Source organism: Lutra lutra, chromosome 10 (assembly GCF_902655055.1).
Source record: "Lutra lutra chromosome 10, mLutLut1.2, whole genome shotgun sequence".
Lineage (NCBI taxonomy): Eukaryota > Metazoa > Chordata > Mammalia > Carnivora > Mustelidae > Lutra > Lutra lutra.
Genome location: NC_062287.1, coordinates 36,381,911 through 36,403,344, shown reverse-complemented (window position 1 = coordinate 36,403,344; position 21,434 = coordinate 36,381,911). Strand labels below are relative to the sequence as shown.

General features: G+C 37.5%; 1 protein-coding gene across 4 annotated transcripts in view; it reads right to left on the bottom strand.

Annotated features, from left to right (window-relative positions):
- MTMR2 (myotubularin related protein 2) overlaps positions 1-21,434 on the bottom strand; it is a 129,435-nt gene that overhangs the window by 29,988 nt on the left and 78,013 nt on the right. For all 4 annotated transcript variants that reach the window (XM_047692055.1, XM_047692054.1, XM_047692056.1 and 1 more), the window contains 3 exons: positions 21,074-21,157; positions 8,607-8,756; positions 7,670-7,858 (listed from right to left, as the gene is read on the bottom strand). In XM_047692055.1, coding sequence (XP_047548011.1) covers positions 7,670-7,858; positions 8,607-8,756; positions 21,074-21,157 — 423 coding nt within the window. The remainder of the gene's footprint in view (positions 1-7,669; positions 7,859-8,606; positions 8,757-21,073; positions 21,158-21,434) is intronic.

Below are 21,434 nucleotides of genomic sequence, written 5' to 3'. Positions count from 1 at the left end.
AAATTAAGGAGTCCATCCCATTTACAATTGCACCCAAAACTATAAGATACCTAGGAATAAACCTAACCAAAGAGACTAAGAATCTATACTCAGAAAACTATAAAGTACTCATGAAAGAAATTGAGGAAGACACAAAGAAATGGAAAAATGTTCCATGCTCCTGGATTGGAAGAATAAATATTGTGAAAATGTCTATGCTACCTAAAGCAATCTACACATTTAATGCAATTCCTATCAAAGTACCATCCATTTTTTTTAAAGAAATGGAACAAATAATCCTAAAATTCATATGGAACCAGAAAAGACCTCGAATAGCCAAAGGAATATTGAAAAGGAAAGCCAAAGTTGGTGGCATCACAATTCCGGACTTCAAGCTGTATTACAAAGCTGTCATCATCAAGACAGCATGGTACCTGCACAAAAACAGACACATAGATCAATGGAACAGAATAGAGAGCCCAGAAATAGACCCTCAACTCCATGGTCAACTAATCTTCGACAAAGCAGGAAAGAATGTCCAATGGAAAAAAGACAGCCTCTTCAATAAATGGTGTTGGGAAAATTGGACAGCCACATGCAGAAAAATGAAATTGGATCATTTCCTTACACCACACACGAAAATAGACTCAAATGGATGAAGGACCTCAATGCGAGAAAGGAATCCATCAAAATTCTTGAGGGGAACACAGGCAGCAACCTCTTCGACCTCAGCCGCAGCAACATCTTCCTAGGAACATCGCCAAAGGCAAGGGAAGCAAGGGCAAAAATGAACTATTGGGATTTCATCAAGATCAAAAGCTTTTGCACAGCAAAGAAACAGTTAACAAAACCAAGAGACAACTGACAGAATGGGAGAAGATATTTGCAAATGACATATCATATAAAGGGCTAGTGTCCAAAATCTATAAAGAACTTAGCAAACTCAACACCCAAAGAACAAAGAATCCAATCAAGAAATGGGCAGAGGACATGAACAGACATTTCTGCAAAGAAGACATCCAGATGGCCAACAGACACATGAAAAAGTGCAGCATATCACTCGGCATCAGGGAAATACAAATCAAAACCACAGTGAGATATCACCTCACACCAGTCAGAATGGCTAAAATTAACAAGTCAGGAAATGCAGATGCTGGCGAGGATGCGGAGAAAGGGGAACACTCCTACACTGTTGGTGGGAATGCAAGCTGGTGTAACCACTCTGGAAAACAGCATGGAGGTTCCTCAAAATGTTGAAAATAGAACTACCCTATGACCGTGCAATTGCACTGCTGGGTATTTACCCTAAAGATACAAACGTAGTGATCCAAAGGGGCACATGCACCCGAATGTTTATAGCAGCTATGTCTACAATAGCCAAACTATGGAAAGAACCATCTAGGTTCCATCTAGGACATGAATAAAGAATATAAAGAAGATAAAGAAGATGTGGTATATATACACAATGGAATACTATGCAGCCATCAAAAGAAATGAAATCTTGCCATTTGCGACGACGTGGATGGAACTAGAGGGTATCATGCTTAGCGAAATAAGTCAATCGGAGAAAGACAACTATCATACAATCTCCCTGATATGAGGGAGAGGAGATGCAACATGGGGGGTTAAGGGGGTAGAAGAGTAAATGAAACAAGATGGGATTGGGAGGGAGACAAACCATAAGTGACTCTTAATCTCACAAAACAAACTGAGGGGTTGTTGGGGGGAGGGGGGTTGGGGGGGGTGGGGTTATGGACATTGGGGAGGGTATGTGCTATGGTGAGTGCTGTGAAATGTGTAAACCTGGCGATTCAGAGACCTGTACCCCTGGGGATAAAAATATATGTTTATAAAAAATAAAATAAAAAAAAACACTCAATATGAGAAAAATGACTAAATGAATAATGACACAGCTGTAACAACTACTATTAAAGTATTTTTCATGAATATTGTACTAGAAGACATAAATCCTATAGTATTAAAAGGAAAAACAAAGAAAAAAAATTATCAACATATAAGTGTGCCAAAAAAATAATGAAGAAAATATAGCAAAATATTAGTGGATATGGGTAGATTTTTATTTCCTTTCTTTTTCTATGCCTGCTGAGTTTTCCTATATTGTCTAGTATATCTTGTAACCAGCAAAACATGCCAATAAACAAAATATATCAGTCTTTAAAAAAAGAGGGGATTTCCATATTAAAATAAGTATCAGAATGTTTTAAAAATTAAGATAAAAAATGTAATACTTTGCCATACCACCATTTTTGCATTACATTTCTCTTTCCTTCTCCTTTTATGCTAGAAAACATACTAAGGCTCTCTCCTGCTAATTCAGAGTTAAGTTCTGGAAGGGGAACAAGTAATTACTAGAAAAATACATGCTAGTCCCTGTGCTGCAAGCTTCACATAGACATTATCTCATTTCTCCTTTATGAAGAAACATTTATAGTTTAATAGAGAATGCCTGCAACTCACAATGCCCTCAAAACACTAAATAGGATGGAAATAATCAGGCACAGGCACCATTATTTAATTAAAAGGATGATCATCCCAGCATTGTTTACAAAAGCAAAAAAAAAAAAAAAGAAAGAAAGAACCTAAATATCCAGTAACAGTTGATATTATTAGTTATTGCACCATTAAAATAATGTTTTGGATAAATGTTTATTGGCACAGAAAGGTGCAGTGTCAATGTTTTATTTATTTATTCATTTATTTATTTATTTATTTTAGGATTTTTTAAATTCATTTTATTTGACAGAGAGATCACAAGTAGGCAGAGAGGCAGGCAGAGAGAGAGGAGGAAGCAGGCTTCCTGCTGAGCACAGAGCCCAATGCAGGACTCGATCCCAGGACCCTGGGACCATGACCTGAGCTGAAGGCAAAGGCTTTAATCCGCTGAGCCACCCAGGCTCCCCTAGTGTCAATGTTTTAAAAAGGAAGTTACAATTATCCCACTGTTTCAAATATATGTGTGCATGCAAATACTCATAGAAGGTCTAGAAGAACAACCAAAGTTTCATGGTGTTAAAGGATTTAGAGTGTTTTAAAATATGTTCTTCTTTCTGCTTATCTGCATTAGCTGATTCTATAAAATACATACATTGCTTCCTGGGGGTTAAAAGGTAACTTACTAAAGCTAAATTACATCCCTTCTCTCTCCTTCTCTATGGTAGATTTTGTCAACTGGACAAAAATGTTTATTTCCACAATGTAAATATTTGTTCTACAGCAGAAAGCAGGGCTACTGCTCCAGCTAACTGCAAGTCCTCAGGATGAATAACTTGATTAGTGGAGGGCAGTGAGAAGAGGGCACCACTGGTCACTGAGAACACTGCTTTCCAATTCCTACAGCCATCCTGTGCAGACTTCAGTCAGTCATAAGCTCAGTTAGCTGTCAAGTATGGAGAAGGGAGAAGAAAACTAGTAATTGCTGAATAGTTATTTATTATGTAGGTGAGCACAGGGTTATGCACTACTTTTTATTAGGTGTGTTTTGTCCCCAAAACAACCCTGTTGGCTATTATTATTCCCATTTTACAAATGAGCAAATTAAGGTCTAAGACGATTAAGTAACCCATCCCCATATGCCACTTCACTTTGGCCCCAACAAAGCCAGCTGGTGCATGTGTGCAGCCCACAGAGAGGACACTCACTGAGGGCCCAGCTCTGGTGGCCAAGGGGGATTGTGTTTCTGGGCCCTGAGGGTCTGAAACAATTCGAGATGCTGCTCTTGGCAGACCACCAGCCTTGGGGCATTGTACAGTCAGTAGACTTCAATACATCTCAGTCTTTCCTTTGAAAATGGCTTACCTACTAGATCTGGAGCTTCAGCCTGAGGCATAGCCTTCAGATTTGTAACACATCTAGGGTCTATGGAAATGCTCTCAGAAAACATAAGCTGAGGGGATACTATTTACCTATGAGCTCTCACTTTGCCCTGCTATAGCTCACTAGTACCTCCAGGAAAAAAAGCCCAAATACTTGTCCAAAGCCTCAAATTTTGCAATTGTCACTGAGGGGACACCTCCAGATCACTTGGTCTGGAGGCCAGCAAGATCTGTAACTGCAGTCCAATAGGACTGTATATATTTGCCTATCTTAAATGCTCCTGCCTGAGGGTCTAGGTTCCAATCAGCCTGAAACTAGGAGATGACTAAGATCCCTCCCCCTGGAATACTTAAGGTTTTGCTTGGTACACCCTCAACAGCTGGGACCCACCAAAAAAACAACAGGCTGCTTAGACAATCACCAAGATTTGAAAGACAACCAAAAACTAGGCCAAGATTAAATGATAAGGCTTATCTCCCAAACAGAGCCACTCCTGCAAGACCAGGAGACATAGCTATTTTTTCACCTAAAACACAGGAACAGAGGCTAGAGCAAAATGAGGCAAAAGATAAATATGTTCCACATGAAAAAATAAACTAAACAACAGAAAAAAACTTTAATAAAATGGAGATGAATAATTAACCAGATAAAGAAATCAAAGTAATGGGCATTAAAGGTGCTCACCAAACTTGAAGAATGTATGAACACAGTAAGAACTACCACAAAGATACAGAAAATTTTTAAAAGTACCAAACAGAAGTCACAGAACTGAAGAATACAATAATTAAACTGAAAAATGCAAGAGGAGTTCAACAGCAGACCAGATGAAACAGAGGACAGAAAGGGGCAGAAAATTTATTTGAAGAAATAATGGCTAAAACTTCCCTAGGAAAAGAAATAGACATTTCAGTCCAGTAAGTCCAGAGAGGTTGCAAATAAGATAAACCCAAAAGAGCCATACCAAGTCACATTATAATTTAAATGTCAAAAGTTAAGGATAAGGAGAGAATCTTAAAAACAGCAAGAGAAAATCAACTTGTTACATACAAAGAAACCTCTATAAGACAATTAGCAGTATTTTTAGAAGAAACTGTGTAGGCCAGAGAGTGGCATGATATATTCGAAGTACTGAAAGGAAACACTTCCTACCAAGAATATTCTTTCTGGAAAGGTTATCATTCAGAATTGAGAAGAGATTAAGAGCTTTCCAGACAAACAAAAGCTAAAAGAATTTATCAGACTTAGAAAAAATGTTGAAGGGACTTCTTTAAGCAGAAAAGGACGGACACTAATTAATAACAAAAAAATATGAAAGTAAAAATTTCACTTGTAAAAATAAATCTACAGTAAACATAGTGCATTAATAACTTACATAGTATGAAGGTTGGAAAAAATACTGAATATAACTATAAACACACTAGACAGTTAAAGGATACACAAAATAAAAAGTTGTAAATGTGACATCAAAAACACAAAATGTGTCGGAGGGAGTAAAAGTGTAGACTTTTAAAATGCATTCAAACAATCTGCTATCACCTTAACATAGACTTTTACATATAAAGGCAGTAATATATGAGCCTCATGGTAACCACAAAGCAAAAACATAGTACTGAATAACCCATGGGTCAACAAAGAAATTAAAGAAATGTAAAATACCTTGAGGGCAAATGAAATGGAAATAAAACACACTATAATCTATAAGAAGCAGCAAAAACATCTTTTAAGAGGCAAATTTCTAGCAATACAGGCCTACCTGAAGAAACAATACAATATTAAATAAACAATCTCATTCTACACCTAAATAAAATAACCTCTAAATTAGTAGAAAGAAGAAACTAATAAAGAGTGGAAATAAATGAAACAGAGACTAAAAACATAAAATAGAAAAGATCAATGAAACTAAGCCAGATTAATAAAATCAATAAACCTTTAGACAGACACACTAAGAAAAATAGAGGGCTCAAATAAATAAAATCAGAAGTAAAAGAGAGTAAGTCCCAACTGATACTGAAGAAATAAATACAAAGGATCATAAGAGACTACTATGAACTCTTATATGGCAATAAACTGGACAACCTAGGGAAAAAAATGGATAAATTCCTAGAAACACAGAATCTTCTAAGACTGAATCAGGAAGAAAACAGAAAATCTGGATAGATGGATTACGAGTAAGGAAATTATATCAGTAATTGAAACCTCCCAACAAACAAAAGTCCAGGACCAGACAGCTTCACCAGTGAATTCTACCAAATATTCAAAGAAGATTTAATACCTATCCTTTTCAAACACCTACAAAACTGAAGAGGCAGGAACAATGCCATACTCATTTTATGAGACCAGCACTACCCTGACACCAAAAACAGATGACCAAAAAAAAAACAAAATTACAGGCCAATATCCCTAATGAAATAGATGTGAAAATCTTCAACAGAATATTACCACATTCAACAATACATTAAAAGGATCATACACCATGATCAAGTAGGATTTCTTCCAGGGATGTAAGGACGGTTCAACATCTTTAGAACAATGAATGTGACACGTTAACAAAATAAAGAATAAAATTTATTTTTTTTTTAAACAGGCAGAGGATTTGAGTAGACATTTTTCCAACGAAGACAACGGATGGCCAACAAGCATACAAAAAGATGCTCAACATCACTAATCATCAGGAATTGCAAATTAAAACCACAATGAGATATAACCTCGTATCTGACAAAATGGCTATTATCACAAAAATAAACATGATGGAAAAGAGCATGAAGTTTCCTCAAAAACTTAAAAATGAACCACTAGTCACTTATTGAAAGAAAACAACACTAATCCAAAAAGATCTGTGCACTCCCATGTTCACTGCAGCATTGTTTATAATAGTCAAACTATGGAAAGAATCTATGTGTCCATCAGTGGATGAACATATAAAGATGTGCTGCGTATGTGTGTATACTACTCGCCATCAAAAGAAATGAAATCTTGCCATTTATAATACAGATGGGTCTCAAGAGTATCATGTTAAGTGAAATAAGTAAGACAGAGAAAGACAAGTACAGACTCATTTCACTTATATATGGAATCTAAAAAACAAAACAAATGAACAAACAAACAAGATTCAGAGAACAGACTGGTGGTCACAGGGTGACAGGGTTTGTCTGGGAACAAAATCGATGGAGATAAGGAGGCACACCTTTCCAGTTATAAAATAAATGTCATGAGAATGCAACATACTACATGGGGACTATAGTCAGTAATACCGTTATCATGAATTTGAAAGCTGCTAAGAAGGTAAATCTTAAAAGTGTTCATTATATGGAGAATATGTTGTAAATTCTGTATGGTGACAGATGATAAACAAACTTAATGTGATCATTTCACAATCTATACAAATACTGAAATATGTTATAAATCAATAATTAGTATAATGTTGTATCTCAATTGTACTTCAACAAAAAGTGGACAAATAAAAAATTAAAAGATTAAGTAACTAACTAGGGGCACCTGGGTGGCTCAGCTGGTTAAGTGGTCAACTCTTGATTTTGGCTCAGGTCATGATCTCAGGAACGTGAGATCAACCCCACGTTGGGCTACGCACTCAGTGGGGTGTCTGCTAGAGATTCTTTCTCTGTCCCTCCTCCTGCTCACTTCCACTCTCTAAAATAAATAAATAAATCTTTAAAAAAGAGAGAGAGATTAAATAACTAACTCAAAGTCATACCATAAGTAGGAGAGCCAGTATTAGAATCTACATCTCTATCACTGGAGAGCCTGAAACCTTTCTACTACGCACTGTGGCTCCCACCAAACTCAGCCGACGCATGAACCTGTAACTGTAATCTTAATTACTGAAAGACAATCTCACCTTATTGGCAACAGCATTGACACTTGGCCGGGCATCAAATATAAAGATTTTATGAGACTGGGCATTGGAGTCCATGATAGCTTGAAGGTATTTTTCATCTTCTTTGCTTCTCTTTCCACTCACTCCTACCATGGGCTGGCTACACCGAGTGATAGTGGCTTGACTTTCAGGATGAATCCATGATAAAACCTTAATGGGGGAAAAAACAGTGACATACTCTTTATATATTTCTGTTTATAATTCTTCTCCAAAACATTACTCTATAAAAATTCTGCTTTCTGATTGGTTCCAAAGCCTAGACACCAAAGTCTATTCAAGGCTGCTATAAAAATCATCACCTTTCTTTCAAGCCAACTCTGGCATATGGAAAATTTGGTCTAATCCTTTAATCAGGTATTGATTTATGGAAGTCAATGATTATTCAGAAATCTCTAGAATCAAAATACAATAAAAGGGGGTTAAGTAAACCCCTTAAAGTTTTATTACTAAAGCAACAGACTGTCCAACTATAAAGTCTTCAGAAGCTATGACTTTTGTACCTAAAATTGAGCTGATCTTTCTAAAACACAGTAATTCATCAAAATTTGTAAAGTTTTCTTCTTTCTAGGATTTAAAGGAAAAGAGCATTTATTGCCATGATTAAATAATACATAATAAAATAAAGAAATAGTGAATAATACAGAGTCAACTTTGTTTTCCAGTTAAGAGTCACCATTGTGTGCAGTTCTCTCCTACCAATGGCAGATTCTCCAGAAACTTCCTTAATCTAAGTCTTTCCTCCAGTTTTAATTTTACTAAATAACTCATTCTCTCAAATGCCCATAAAAGACATGTTGCTGTAGCTATTTTTATTCTGCAACATTCTCCCATTCATTAACCTCAGTGTTACATACAGTACAAAAGCATTTGCAAAGTCGAATCAAAGCTTCACACTTACTGGGATACGGCCCCTTGACCTGAAGGATGCCACTCTTTTCAATTCTTCATCAGGAATATTTGCTGGCACAACCAAGAGGGCAGGGTATGTATCACAAAGTTCATAGCGTTCATTTATCTTTGTTATTCTCCAGCTTTCATTCGGAATTCCCTACATGGGAAATAGAACATAAGGCAAATTACCACCGAAAATATTAAAAGCTACTGAAACAAAAGCCATCTTATTTAACCCCTCTTATCTCAACTATCCATTTCTTAACTTGCTGGAATAGTTACTGTCTACCTGTAGTGACCAGGCTTTTAGGATGAGCTATTCTAATGTAGGGATCTGTGTTCATTTTGATGCTAAATATATGTTGAAAGATTTCTTAAATCACTAAATACTGATAGACTGCTGGGTCTGTACTAAACATATGCAATAGGAAGGAAGGACACAGTAAGACTGCGAATGTTCCCTGTCTTAACAAAAAGTCTCACTGTGGTTGATTGGATGGTTGATTTTGCTGCCATTCGTCTACATAAAGAAATTTCAGGGAGCAGGTACTCAGTATCCAGCAGAACACCATACATATACTTATCATTCACCTAACTAAAGTGAATTTTTCCCTTTAAATTATAGTACTAATGGGAATGTTGCTAATCTAACACATATTTGAAAAGTAAGGGAATAACAGAAGCCAAGAGACAAGAAATACTTTAACTTTTTAAAAACACATCAATTATTAAACTCTCATTTGATCTTCAGCATTAGCTATAACTAGTCTACTACTTTACATAAATGGTTGTGAAGTAGTAGATATGTAAAGAAGTAGATACTTAAAATTCTTCCATCTTTCATTCTACAGAAAATAAAGCCATGAAATTAACTGGAACTAAGAAAATATATATATTTAAAATTTTATGGCCTCCAACAACTCATAAAATCAATCAGAAAAAGAACTGAAAGAAACCAAACTGATAGTTTAAAAAAAAAAATTACTGAGCACCTATTAGGTGCCAGTACATGTCAGCAGCCTCTTTACACACACCCACATGCACATATTATTGTACCCAGGTTTTGTTAACTACATTTGATAGATGAAGAAACAAAGGAGGTAATAAAGAACTCCATGTACATTGCACATCTATCCTTTTTATTTAAAAATACATTGTTCCTGATGGGACGCCTGGGTGGCTCAGTTGGTTGGGCAGCTGCCTTCGGCTCAGGTCATGATCCCAGCATCCTGGGATTGAGTCCCACATCGGGCTCCTTGCTCGGCGGGGAGCCTGCTTCTCCCTCTGCCTCTGCCTGCCACTCTGTCTGCCTGTGCTCATTCTCTCTCTCTCTCTCTCTCTCTCTCTCAAACAAATAAATAAATTAATTTAAAAAAATACATTGTTCCTGAAAAAAAAAGAAAAAATTGTTATAAAAATATGAAATCAAAGGGAAGAATGTACTCTCCTTTAAAAGGTATTTCTCAAGTGCCTGCCAGTCACCCGGGAGGGTATTAACATTATGGAAAGAGAGAAAATTCCCTCCCGGTAGTCACAGGGTAAAGAGAGTTTCCGTGAATTCCAAGCCATGGTCTGGTTCTTTATCGGTGCCTTATACTCTATACCCTATTTAATTAGCCTTGCCCCAACCTGCTTCATATGATACACATAACCCCCTCCCTCTTGTTTTCCTCAACTTTTTTATACAGCAAACAACTATTTAGGTAAGATCCTTATTTATTTTTAGAAAGAAAAGAAAGACTAGATTAAAGGCTTAAAAATAAATTTCCATGCTATAGCAAAAAAGTAGAGTGAACTGGCAAATTTATAAAGCTGATACTCAAGCAAAAACCTCAGATACCATCTTTAATTCATCCCTTTGCCTAACCCCCTTACATCCAATCAATGACCAATTTCTATGATTTTTGTCCATCTAAAAGTACCAAAAGAAAACTCTGCTATCATCCACCCTCAATGCAACTTGCCTAATTCAAGCCATTACCACATCTCTCCTGTCCCTCTACAATCCATTCTCCATGCTGTCTGTATAATATTCGTCTAAGAAGCAAGTTATCATGCCATTCCTCTAAGAACTATCAGTGGTTACCTAGTCCTTTTCACATGAAGCATAACTCCTTCATGAGGAGGAGTGATGTCACCAAGATGACAACATAGGTGTTCCTGACTTTGCTTCCCCTCACAAGCACGACTAACAACCATTCCAGAACGAGAGAGCACTGAGTGAGTCCTCGAACACGGGACTGAAGCAGCTCCTGCACTTCAGAGACCCAGAAAGACTGCATTAGAAGGGTAATATCCCTCCCCTCCAGGCCAGCCCAGCACCACACAGAGAGGTGTTCCCTAAGCCAGTGGACACAACCAGCTCCTCGCCAGCACTGTGGGTCACCTTGTGGGAGCCACTATGCTGATCTTGCCGCCCAGAAACAGCAGGGGAATCTGTGGGGCTCAAGCACTGGGAATCTGACTGTGATGGAGAACTGGGGAAGGGATTACAGCAACCCGCACATGATCTTGACAAACATTCATACGTCCTGGGGTGAAGGAGGAACCTGTATGGGTGGTTTTGCTCACCTGCAGACCAGAGTCAGGGGTACACACACTCTGACCAGGGAACTCAAGGAGGGTCCAGACTCCCTAATTTGGACCCTCAAACGAGGAGTTTTGCCAGCCCTAGAATTCAGTTTGCCCACCCCCAGGCCAGAAGCTAAATCATAGCCCCACACACTGCAAAGTGTCTTCCTACCCCATCTGACCAGAAGGACTGGCAAAAACTGGAAGCAGTGTGGACTCGCAGCACTCAAGCGGGGAGACAGCAGAGAAGAGCTGACTGTCCCCGGAGCAAAGCCAGTCCTAGGAATGTAGCATTCCCAAACAGGGGAATTAATTCTTAGCTGGGGCTGAGGATAGTTCCAGGCCCTTCCCAACCGCTGAGCCTGCTTGGGAAATGGAGAATAACTAGGGAGGCCCCGCCCCCTCTCACCAAGGCAAGGAGGCTAAAACGCAGACCAACCAGTTTTAGATGGAGCATGTCTTCTAGCCCCATCTGACCAGAAATGGCTGGCAACAACTCATGGTAGCACTGTACTCCAATGGTACTCAGGCCAAGAAGTAGACAGATAGCCAAGACTTTACAGAACAAAGCTAGTGGCCCTGTTTGGTCAGGGAACTTGAGATCTAAATCATCTTGAGTTAACACAGCAAAGAGTTTTACTGGCTTTAGAGCTGTTTCTCCTGCCGCACTCAAGAAGGGAACCAAACTCACTGTTCTGCTCATTGCTGAATATAGCTCTCAGCTTGTCTGGCCAGGGACCCTAACTAGGGAATACAAGAAGCTCCACAGCCCATGAAACAGCCCTACGTACAGTGATATGTGAACAGAGCACATAGCCTGTGGCCTCTCCAGGGTGCAGAGTAAAACCAGTGGCCTTGCTCGACCAGAGAATTCAGTGACAGGCCTAACTGGGTCCCCAAACAATGAGGTCTGGGTCCCATCATGCTGTCCTGCCATCAACAGCCCCGTATACAACCAAACACAGTACCCAGGCCCAGCAATCTAGTACACCTGACCTGACCAGAGAATCCAGGTTACTGTAGGGCCCATCCTACACCCTCACTTGGGTAGGGAACCAAGCCAGCAATCCCATTCAACTGCTCTCAACCACTAGCACACCCTTCCCAATCTCTGTCCTCTGAGTTCAAACAGTTGCCTTGCCCCAAAACAGACTATAATAATAGGTCCTGCCTGCCAAAGGACAATACCAGCAGACATTCCCAGACACCCAAACAGAACTGATTAGTGAAGAATGGTCTCTGCCAAAGAAAACCTATAAATTCTGGAAGAAATGCCCAATCACTCAAATGTGCAGATACCAACGTAAGGAATCAAGAATCATGAAAAATCAGGTAAATATGATACCACCAAAGGAAACTAACAAAGCTCCAATAATGGACCCTAAAGAAATGGAAATACATGAACTGTCAGGCAAAGAATTCAGAATAATCCTCTTAATGAATTTTAATGAGCTGTAAGAACACACAATTAAAATTAGGAAAATAATGACAAGCAAAACAAGAAGTTCCACAAGAAAATACCAAGCATAAAAAACAAAACAAACAAAACCCCAGAAATCCTAGAGTGGAAAAATACAGTAACTGAGTTGAAGAATTCAACAGTTTCAAAAGCAGACTCAAGGGGCACCTGGGTGGCTCAGTGAGTTAAAGCCTCTGCTTTCGACTCAGGTCATGATCCCAGGTCCTGGAATCGAGTCCCACATCGGGCTCTCTGCTCGGCAGGGAGGCTGCTTCCCCCCAACTCTCTGCCTGCCTCTCTGCCTACTTGTGATCTCTGTCTGTCAAATAAATAAATAAAATCTTAAAATAAATAAATAAAATCTTAAAAAAAAAAAAAAAAAAAAAAAAAGCAGATTCAACCATACAAAATAATCAGGGACCTGGAGGATAAGTATTAGAAATTAACCAGTCAGAGATGCCTGGTTAGCTCAGTCAGTTAAGCATTTCCCCTCAGCTGAGGTCATGATCCCAGGGTCCTAGGATTGAGTCCTGCATCGGGATCTTGCTCAGTGGGAAGCCTGCTTCTCCCTCTGCCTGCAGCTCTCCTTGCTTGTGCTCTCTCACTCTCTGCCATATAAATAAAATCTTGAAAAAAAAAAAAAAAAAAGAAGCAGTCAGAATAACAAAAAGAAAAAAAAAAGAATGAAAACAATGATGAAGAAAGCCTACAAGAATTATGGGACATAACGTAAAGAAACAATATTCACATTATGCGAATTCCAGAAGAAAAGAAAGAGAATGGGATAGAAAGTATGTTTAAAATGATAATGACTGAAAATGCCCTGAATCTGGTAAAAGAAAGGGACATCCAGATCCATAAGGTCCAAAGCACCCCAAATATGTTGAATTTAAACAGGGATACACTGAGACACATTGCAATTAACATCATAAGTCAGGGCACCTGGATGGCTCAGTCAAGCAGCTGCCTTCAGCTCAGATCAGGATCCCACAGTCCTGGGATCAAGCCCTGCATCCAGCTCCTTGCTCAGAGGGGAGCCTGCTTCTCCCTCTCCCTCTGTCTCCCTCTGTCTCCCTCTGCTTCCTTCTCCCTCTGCTTGCTGCTCCCCCTGCTTGTGCACACACACTCTCTCTCACTCCCTCCCTCTCTGTCAAATAACTAAATAAATAAACCTAAAAAGCAAAACAAACAAACAAAAAACCATCAAAAGTCAAAGAATTTTAAGAGCAACAAGAGTGGGCTTTCTTTCAAGGGTAACCCTGTAAGAGTACTGGCAGATTTCTCAACAGAAATATTTTAGGCCAGAGAGAATGGGAAGGCATACTCAAAATAGTCAAAGAAAATAACTAAGCCAAGAATTCTATAGCCAGTGAAACTGTCTTTCTGAACTGAAGACAGTTTCAGTTCAGACTTTCCCAAACAAAAGTAGAGGGAGTTCATTATTACCAGACCTGACTTATAAGAAATGCTAAATACTTGAGTACAAGTGAAAGAATGCTAATTAGCATCATAAAAACACAGAAAGGTAGTATAAACCTCATTGGTAACAATCATAGTTAGATTCTGCAATACGATAGCAGTGGCATGTAATTCACCTACAACTCTACTTGGCAAGTTAAAAAAACAACATAGTAAAAATAACCATAACTACAATAATCTGTTATTAGTTATACAATATAAAAAACATGTAATTTATAACAACAAAAACCTAAAAATAAGGGGGAACAGCAGTAAAAATATAAAGTTTATAAGTTCTATTGACATTAACGTGTTATTAGTTTAAAAGTGGGGTGTTCTGAATGCAAGATATTTATGTAACCTTATGGTAACCACATGGAAAATTCTGTAGTAATTACAAAAAAAATGATAAAGAAGTCAAAGTGTACTATACCAAAAGACATCAAAACACACACCCACACAAAGAGAGCAGAGAACATGGGGCGCCTGGGTGGCTCAGTGGGTTAAGCCGCTGCCTTCCGCTCAGGTCATGATCCCAGAGTCCTGGGATCGAGTCCCGCATCGGCCTCGCTGCTCAGCAGGAAGCCTGCTTCCCTTCCTCTCTCTCTGCCTGCCTCTCTGCCTACTTGTGATCTCTCTCTGTCAAATAAATAAATAAAATCTTTAAAAAAAAAAAAAAAAAGAAACAAGGAACAACGATTCTACAAAACAACCAGAATTGACTTGTTAATTAATTAACAAAGTGGCAACAGTAAGTCCTACTAATAATTACTCTAAATATAAACCAATTAAATTCTCCAATTGAAAGATGCAGTATGGCTAAATGGATAAAAAAATAAGATCCAACCATATGCTGCCTATAAGAATCACTTTAGCCTCGAAGACTCACATAGACTGGGAATGAAAAGATGGAAAAAGACAATCCTGGCAAATGATAAACAAAAAAAGGAGGGTTATCTACACTTAGCAAACTAGATTTTAAACAATAATAGTATAGAGAGAATAAGAAAGTCACGATATAATGAGGAAAAGGACAATACATTAATAAGATAAAACAACTCTAAATATTTGTGTGCTCAACTTTGGAGCTCCTAAACATATAGAGCAAAAACTAACAGCAAAAGTAAAAATAAACAGTAATACACTAATAGTTGGGGATGTCAATACCCCATTGTCAACAACAGATAGATAAACCAGACAGAAAATCATTAAGAAATCAATACATGGATTTGAGCACTATGGTCAAAATAGACCTAACAGGCTCCTAGAGAACACTCTATCCAACAGCAGAATACACGTTCTTCTGAAGTACACATGGAACATTTTCTACTATAGGCTGTCAGGTCTCAGCAAATTCAAGAAGACTAAAACCATAGTAGGTATCTTCTCTGTCTATAATGGCCTAAAACTAGAAATCATGAACAGGAAGAAAACTGAAAAAAATCACAAACAAAGAAATTAAACAACATTCTCCTGAATAACCAACAACAACCATTTGGTCAGAAAACAAATTAAAGGAGAAATAAAGTTTGTACAAACAGACGTGGAAATACAACATACCGGAACTTGTAGGGTGTTTCAGAAGCACTTCTAGGGAAGTTAGAGCAATAAATGCCTACATTAAGAGGCAAGAAAAATCTGCGGCACCTGGGTGGCGCAGTTGGTTAGGCATCCAACTCTTGGGTTTCTGCTCAGGTTGTGATCTCAGGGTTGTGAGTTTGAACCCTGTGTCGGGCTCCACGGTCAACATGGAGTCTGCTTGGGATTCTCTCTCCCTCTCCCTCTGTGCTTCCCCAACCTCTCTCTCTAATAAATAAAATCTTTTTTTTTTTAAAGGCAAGAAAAATCCCAAATTAACAACATAAGTGCATATCTTAACTAAAAGAAGAACAAACTGAGTCCAAAGTTACCAGAAGAAAGGAAACAATGAAGCCTAGAGTGGAAATAAATAAAACAGAAAAGAAGGGGGGGAGGGGAATTAACCAAACTAAGAGTTAGTTCCCTGAAAAGATAAATAAAGTTGGCAAACTCTTAGAGTAACCAAGGAAAAAAGAGAAAGAGTCTAAATCAACAAAATTATAAATGAAAAAGGAGACATTACAACTGTTAATACGAAATTCAAATACTTTTAAACTGTATATCTAAAAAGGGGTTAATATCCAAAATATATAAAGAACTCATGCAACACAGCAGCAAAAACCAAATCATGATGTTGTACACCTGAAACTGATATAACACAGTATGGCAGCTATACTCAAAAAAAAAAAAAATTAATGGTCAAAGGACCTGAATGAACATTTCTTCAAAAAAGAAATATGAAAGGCCAATAGACACATGAAAAGATTCTCAATATAGTCATTAAGTAAATGCAAATTAAAACCACAATGAGATCTCATCTCAGATCTGTCAGAATGGCCATCATAAAATAAGAAATAAAAATAAATTTAAAAAATAGAGAGATGACAGAAGCTGGTGTGGATGTGGAGAAAGAAAACCCTGTGGGTGCAGTTGTAAACTGGTTCAGCTGCTATGGAAAACGGTGTGAGGATGCTCGGAAAATCAAACCCAGAACTACAGTATTATAACAACTCCATTTCTGCAGATATATTCAAAGGAAATGAAAACAGTAACTGGAAAAGATACCTGCACTGCCCATAACCAGGACAGCATTGTTTACAACAGCCAAGACATGGACATAAGTGTCCACTGGTGGAGGAATGGATAATGTGATATTATTCAGCCATGAAAACCAAGCAAATCTTAACCATTTGCAACAACACAGGAGGACCTGGAGGGTAGTATGCTTAGTGAAGTAAGTCAGACAGAAAAAGACAAATACTATATGATCTCACTTATATGCAGAATGTTAAAAAAAAAAAAAAACTCACAGAAAATGACAGAAAAAGAACAGACTTGTGGTTGGGGGAGAGAAAACTGGAGGAAAGTGGTCAGGTGGCAAAAAGGTACAAACTTCCATTATAAGAGAAGTAACCGCTTGGGACATCATGGACAACATGATGACTACAACTCACACTGCTGTATGATATACAGGAAAGCTGCTGAGAGCAAATCCTAAGCGTTCTCCTCAAAAGGAGAAAATTGTTTCCTTTTCTTCTTTGTTTTTATTCTGTCTATATGAAAAGATGGATGTTAGCTGAACCTATTCTGGCAATCATTTCACAATACATGCAAATCAAACCATCATGTTATGTACCTTAAACTTACACAGTGATGTATGCCAATTATTTCTCAATAAAACTGGGAAAGAAACTCCTTTATGGGACTTAGCAAAACCCAGCCCTTCACACTTCAGCTTTCCCCAGTCTGATCGCTTGCCACTCCAGTCTGTAGTCAAGCCTATACCAATATTTTCAGTTCCCAAAGGGCTTCATATTCTCTCACTGGAGTACCTTGCTTTACCAGTCACTGTATTCATCACTGTGTATTTTAATTATCAGCTTACCTCTTTGAATCCACCACTAAGTATATGCTCTTTGGAAGTCAGGACTGTGTCTTCCAGTTTCATAGACTTAGCCACTAGTATATGTAGTGCCAGATAAATTGGATGGATGGATGGATGGATGGATGGATGGATGGATGGATGAGTGAAGGAAGGAATGATTAATGACTAAATCAATGACCCGCAAAGAGCCTTCAGAGAAAGCGACAGCAGTTTCTCAAGTTTTCTTAGGAAACATGGAGTCAGAGCTAAGACTGCCAGATCACCAGAGAGGCATACCTCACCTGAGATCCTGATGAACCATCCCCAACCCAGGGAGTACTCTCATCTCTCAATCCCTTCTCATATCCTTGAAAAATCACTCTCAGGGAGAACCACTATTACCCATGGGACTGTGTCACATTCTCCAGGAAACTGGCAGGGTGGGGGTAGAACCACTGACTTATGTTACACTAATGGCTGTTGTGTTCCTATTCTTAGATAAGGTGGTATACTGACCTCCACTAACTGCCTCCCAAACCGACAAGTGGAGTTGACCAGTCAGCACACACTCTTCGTAGACAGTACTAAAGACATTCTGACAGCTACTGATCCTTGGCATACATTTTTATAATCTCCCTGCAAATCACTGTCCTTCAGTTAATGTATCCGATTGTCAGAGTCGAGTTACAACCCAATTAACTGGATGATAGCTTTCCTTAGTTATTCACATTCCAATGCTGAGGATAAATTCTGTTTGCCTTGACTGGACTTGAGAGTTTTCCAAATTTGCTAAGCAATACATCTATCTACTGTGTGACTGAATATTTTTGCAGAAGACCATGTTTATTTCCTTAAGACTGATTTTCACTGTTTCAGCAACTTGATGATTTTTCTTGATCTTATCCACAAATTTCAAGAGTCTTCTGTATAATCACTGTATGCATGCATCAAGAATAAATTAAAGAAATATCCTCTTACATAACAAATTTAAATAGTTATTAATAATTTTGTCCATTAAAAATAACATATGATCAGCACTATAATGTACAGGTCTGCAGAATTAATGTGACTTTCCTTTCGTGTTTTAGTGGCTACACACAATGAATCTCACCACCAGTCATGATTTCTGTTTTTAGAGCTCTACAAAGTAATAAAAACAGTAATAATCACTTGGATAGATTTCTTTGGTTAATAAAATATCTTCCCATATATTACTAATCCTTCAAACATTCCTATAAAGCAGTTCCTAGGACCATGTAAAAAAATAAAAGCACTGTGACATAATGACTCATTCAAGAACACATACCTAAGATTTAGAACTAAGTAAGAGCTAAAGATATGATTCAAACTCGGTCTTCTCAATGCTCTGGAATTTGTGGTAAGAGTTGCACAACTTTGTGCATATGTTAAAAGCCAGTGGACTATACATTAAAGTGATACATTTTATGGTATGTGAATTACACCTCGACCTAAAAGAAGAAAAGAATAGGCAGGTCTGTATGTCCTGAGATGGTATGTATCCTCCAAAACACATTAAGTGAAAAAGAAGGCATAAAATCTCTGAAAGCATACATAAGTAACCAACAACATTATTTCCTTAAGAGAGAGGAACTTGGAGTGGCTGGGGGACAAGGTTGTCCTGGAAGGGAAATCTACTTTTCAACTCAAATTCAACTTCTAAATTTTATGCAGAGTACAAGTGTTACCACTTTTAATTTTAATTGAAAAGAAAAAAAAAGGAATAATATGATGCATTATCTTTAGTCTTAAGGTTTATATTAAAAGATTACCTTCATTTTCTTCTGTAATAAACTTAATATACATCAAAATCCACCCCTGAACCTGAGTCTTCCAACCACAAGAAATACACAGTTCTCTACACTATACCTCGATTTAGTTGCATCAGAGACAAAGTGTCTAGCTTTGCTGGAAAAAAAGTCAAAAATTCATCTAGTAAATCAAAGATCATAAAGCATCTGCATTACTTCATGTAGAATTCAATGCTCTATTCTGACAGCCACATTTCCTAATCTCTTAATTCTCCTTCTATAGGGGTATAGTTGGGGGGTTTTTGTTTTTTGTTGTTGTTGTTGTTAAGATTTTATTTATTTATTTGACAGAGACAGATCACAAGTAGACAGAGAGAGAGGCAGAAGCAGGGTTCAAACCCAGAACCCTAAGATCATGACCTGAGCCGAAAGCAGACACTTAGCCATCTGAGCCACCCAGGCGCCCCAGGGGTATAGTTGTTTATTTACTCTTTAACTTATTCTCTTTTCCATAATAACTTATTTCTTTTCTGTGGACACAGTTATCCGCCTTCTTTCCAAAGTTCTATGTTGATGGCAATTTCTGCCTAGATTCCTAGAGAATATTTCTCATCTTAACAATTCTCAGGACATGGTTAGATCTTCTGATTGCTTTCCCACCTAATTCTGACACTGGCTTTTTGAATTAGCAAAAATCTTGCAATGTTAACTTGTAGACTCATGATTTCTAGTTGACTCACTTATTGCATATTCTGCTTCATACTTTGCCAATCTGATGGCTTTATAACTAAGAAATTTTATTTTACTGACTACATGCTATTGAGCAACAAATGATACTTCAAACCATTGGGGTATCTTTAGTTCTCTGGTGGTGGATTTTTACTCTTCCTTGCTTTGTGAAACAAACTTAAATAAATTAGAAGCTCTATAATTCAAACACAATGTCTGAAATCTAAATACAAAAATCACAGCTTATTTTCATATCTGAATTCTAGAGTAATCTGGATCTCAAATCTAATGATTACTAAAGAAACAACCAATGTGTCCTAACTTAAATTCTCAAGAAAGCAGAGTGAACATGCAGAACTTGAAACATGCAGTCTTGAAAGACTATTTTAGGCAGACTTTAAATATTCAGTAAAGGGCTCTGGGAAGTGGTGTCCTGAGAGAGAACAGGGAGGATGACAGACTGTCACACAGATTTCCAGACTGAATTCTGCTTTCATCTCTTACTATGATATATCATGCTGATAGGTTTCTCATAATAAACCAACCCACCTTAGTCATGATATATAATCTCTTTGGTATACTATCAGATTTGATTTGATAACATTTTATGTATAAGTGTGTCCTCTATGAAGATCTAAAATTTTCAAAATTTCATGGGGGGCTATGTTATAAGCAGAACTACTATGAAATTTTTTCAGAATTATATTATAGGATCTCCAAAAGAGAAAAAGGTGAGTGAATAATGTTGAATGGTACATAAGAATATTAAAATGTAAATATATTTACCATTTAATTTTTATCATTATTAAACATTTTTTAGAAGCTGATTTACTTATTATTTCTTAGATAAGTAAATTAATAAAAGATCACTAAAACAGTCTCAAACAGTTTAGAGAAACTGAAAGGTAGACAAAGAATCAGGATTAGCCTTCATTAAAACAACACAACCCACACAACTATATAAAGCTATATACCTCTACCCTTAAGTTTTTTGTTGTAATGAAAATAATGCAAAATATTAAAATTGAAAGAATAAAAGTACATACCTGTCTTCTATACTCTAAAAGAGAGTCATATAGCTTCCACCCATTTTCAGGGAATACTTCTTTATACTCAAAAGCAAAAAGAGGCTACAAAACAGTAAACAGAGTTAATAGCTACAAAAAGACATTTCAGAGGGTCATGAATCAGAAATGAATCCTTATCATAACCGAAGTTTTCATTTACTCGTCTGCAAGGATATTTTGTAGTGGTGTCCTTCTTTTTCATATTGTTGTTTTGGCTCTTGCTTTATAATTTTGAAAATGTATTGGTTTTTTTCATATTTTTCAAACACATAGAAAAGCACAGAGGCCCACCACCAAGATGTATCAAATGTTAACATATCACCATATTTCCTTCAGATAT